The following is a 2,594-nucleotide window of genomic DNA, read 5'->3' on the forward strand; positions in this document are numbered from 1 at the left end:
AACACAACCAGGACCAAAAGCAGAAGAACACAAACGTTCTCAGTGAACAGTCCAGACCATGAAGAATGATTCTGCGTCTGTTTGGTTTCCTGTTTGCAGGCAGCTGGCGGCGTTTACAGTTTGGTGACCGAACCTCCGAACCTCCACACGGTTCATCACAAAGACAAAGAGAGCGGCGGCGCTGCAGCTCAGCAGCAGCAGCCACAGCGCCCCCCGCTGGTAGGACACCAGCATTAAATAGCACCTTAGACGGAAACAGTCGCCTAAAATAAGGACGGAAATCTATAAAATATTATCAATAAATACGAATCACATTCATGTAACTACATTCATTAAATGAACTGATAAAGATTCGTTTGTTGAGGGAAACCCAGCCGTCGAGGCCTCCAGCCACAGAAACATTATCAATTCTACATAAAGTCAAGTGTGACAAACGATCACATTAAAGAATCAAAGCTGCATGAATGCATCAATAACTATTGATGGTCTGACTGGGGAGGTGATGACGGATCAATAATCGATCGGTTTCTGTTTTTCAGTCTCGTCTGGAGCCTCCAGTCGACAAAGCTCTGACCGGCGTCAAGAGTCTGACTCTGGACACTCGTGGCGCCGCCGCCCCTCGAAAGAACCAGGTGAAGATGATCTCCAGCTGCCCGCTGCCGCACGAGTCGGGCTCCGCCCCCAAACCTGGCCCCGCCCCCAACCAGGACCAGACCTACTCTCGGATCACGCTGTCGGCTGAGCGTCAGAGCCGGCGGGAGAAGCGAAGCGGCAGCGTGGCTCCGCCCTGCACGCCGCCGCTGCTCACCAAGGAGCCCGAGTACTCGCTGCCCTTCGACACCATCGCCAGCTCCGTCATGGCCGACCTGCTGGACCAGCAGCCTCCCGGCGGCAGAGAGTCCGGCGCTGACCCACTCTATGACAGCATCGACGAGATGAAGATCAGAAACGTGTTCGAGGCCGTGAAGGTGGAGCACATCTACGACGAGCCCGAAGGCTGCGCCGCCGGCGGCGGACAGATCCAACCCGGCTCGGTGTACGACGACCCCGAGGAGATGAGGGGCGACGCCTGGAGGATCATGGGAACCCCCGCTGACCCTAAAGGTCACGAGTATCCCTACAACCCCCGAGTCGATGACTACGCCGTGCCTAAACGGCCCCAGAGGGCGTTTTCTGCCGTGCAAAGCACCAGCGAAGAAGAGCAGGAGCAGGGGGCGGAGCCAGAGGAGGAGCAGAGGGAGGAGCTTCAGGATTCGCCGTATACAAACGTGATGGTGAAAATGTAGAGAACAGGCAGAGAGAAGAGCGTTGATGGTGCCTCGAAGAGTCATCCCCCCATTCGTCTATTTATCCTTCATTCATTCTTTCATTCATGTATTCATCTGACTCATCCCTTCATCCTCCATCCACAGCAGCTGATGAACTGAGCCGCACTGATCCGACTCCTCCAGCAGGAGGCGGCACCACACCTGTTATTACTAACACAGACCAGCCAATCAGACGACTCCAAGCACATCATGTGACTGTTGTAGTTCTTTCTGTCAGTGACTCAATCATTTGTAGTTTAATAACTGAACCACGTGTTTGAATCTGTAGCATGTTAGCATCAGGTGAAGGTTAGATTAACGTTACATTTAGGTTTCATAATGAACCTTCAGTCAGAGCTGCAGCTCTCCGGTACAGCCCACCGACCCGATAGAGACCTCTGATCAGAGTGGACTTCAGTCTGTGTTGCTGGTTGATGTTCGTCACAAACCGATGAACAACGTCGTCTGAATTGAAGCTGCTCTGTGTCCGACTGTTCATCAGAGTTCTGGGTCTCTGGAGCTCCACAGCTTTGCTCTGATGCTGGTTAACAGCAGAATTCATGTAAAACAAACAGATCAGAGAATCATGGAGGCTGGTTCTGGAATTAAAACTATCAGACAAAGAACGTTTCAGTGAATCACTTTGTTTCTGTGAGTCCAGACTGAAGCTGCTGGAAGCTTTTAGCTCCGCCCCCTGCTGCCACCTGAGCTGACCACCTTCCAGGTGAGGTTCAACTGGAACGAGCCTGCAGGCAGGTTAGGATTAGGTCAGGTTAATGTCAGGGTAAAGGGAGGTTAGAACCAGGTTTGTGTAAAGCTAAGTTCAGGTTCAGTTAAACTTAGGTTTGGTGAAGAGGTTAGTTTAAGTTAGCTTCAGTTTAAGACGGGTTAAAGTTAGTCTAAGGTGAGGTTCATGTTGGTGTAAACATTAGGTTAAGATTAGGTTAAGATTAGATTAGATTCAGTTTAGGGGAGGTTAGATTAACGTTAGGTTAAGTTTAACATTCGGATTAGGTTCTGTTTGGGTTAGTTTATGGTTTGGTTAGAGCATTAGGTTTAGACTATGAACAGGAAACTGAGGTGCTTTGGGTTTTAGTAGCAGATGTTCTGCTGCAGTCGGACTGTTGTGGACCAGAACCAGTCAGAACTGTGGACTGTCTGACACCAGTGGACCCTCCCTCCACCCCGACCTCCTCCCAGCAGCTGAAACAGCAGCTCTGAGGCAGCAGGAAGACGAAGCTCCAGGCGGCCGAGGAGGCGATGAAAGGTTTCCATCAGACGTTCATA

The 2,594-nt window shown here is 51.1% G+C and overlaps 1 protein-coding gene across 1 annotated transcript in view; it reads left to right on the forward strand.

Moving 5' to 3' along the window:
* Positions 1-1,934, forward strand: part of dok2 (docking protein 2) — a 14,966-nt gene extending 13,032 nt beyond the window's left edge. Inside the window, exons 4-5 of the mRNA XM_008300872.1 lie at positions 100-219; positions 540-1,934. Of these exons, the coding sequence (XP_008299094.1) occupies positions 100-219; positions 540-1,286 (867 nt within the window). The 3' untranslated portion in view covers positions 1,287-1,934. The remainder of the gene's footprint in view (positions 1-99; positions 220-539) is intronic.
* The last annotated feature ends 660 nt before the right edge of the window (positions 1,935-2,594 follow it).

Source organism: Stegastes partitus, unplaced genomic scaffold (assembly GCF_000690725.1).
Source record: "Stegastes partitus isolate 25-593 unplaced genomic scaffold, Stegastes_partitus-1.0.2 Scaffold1602, whole genome shotgun sequence".
Classification (NCBI taxonomy): Eukaryota; Metazoa; Chordata; class Actinopteri; family Pomacentridae; genus Stegastes; species Stegastes partitus.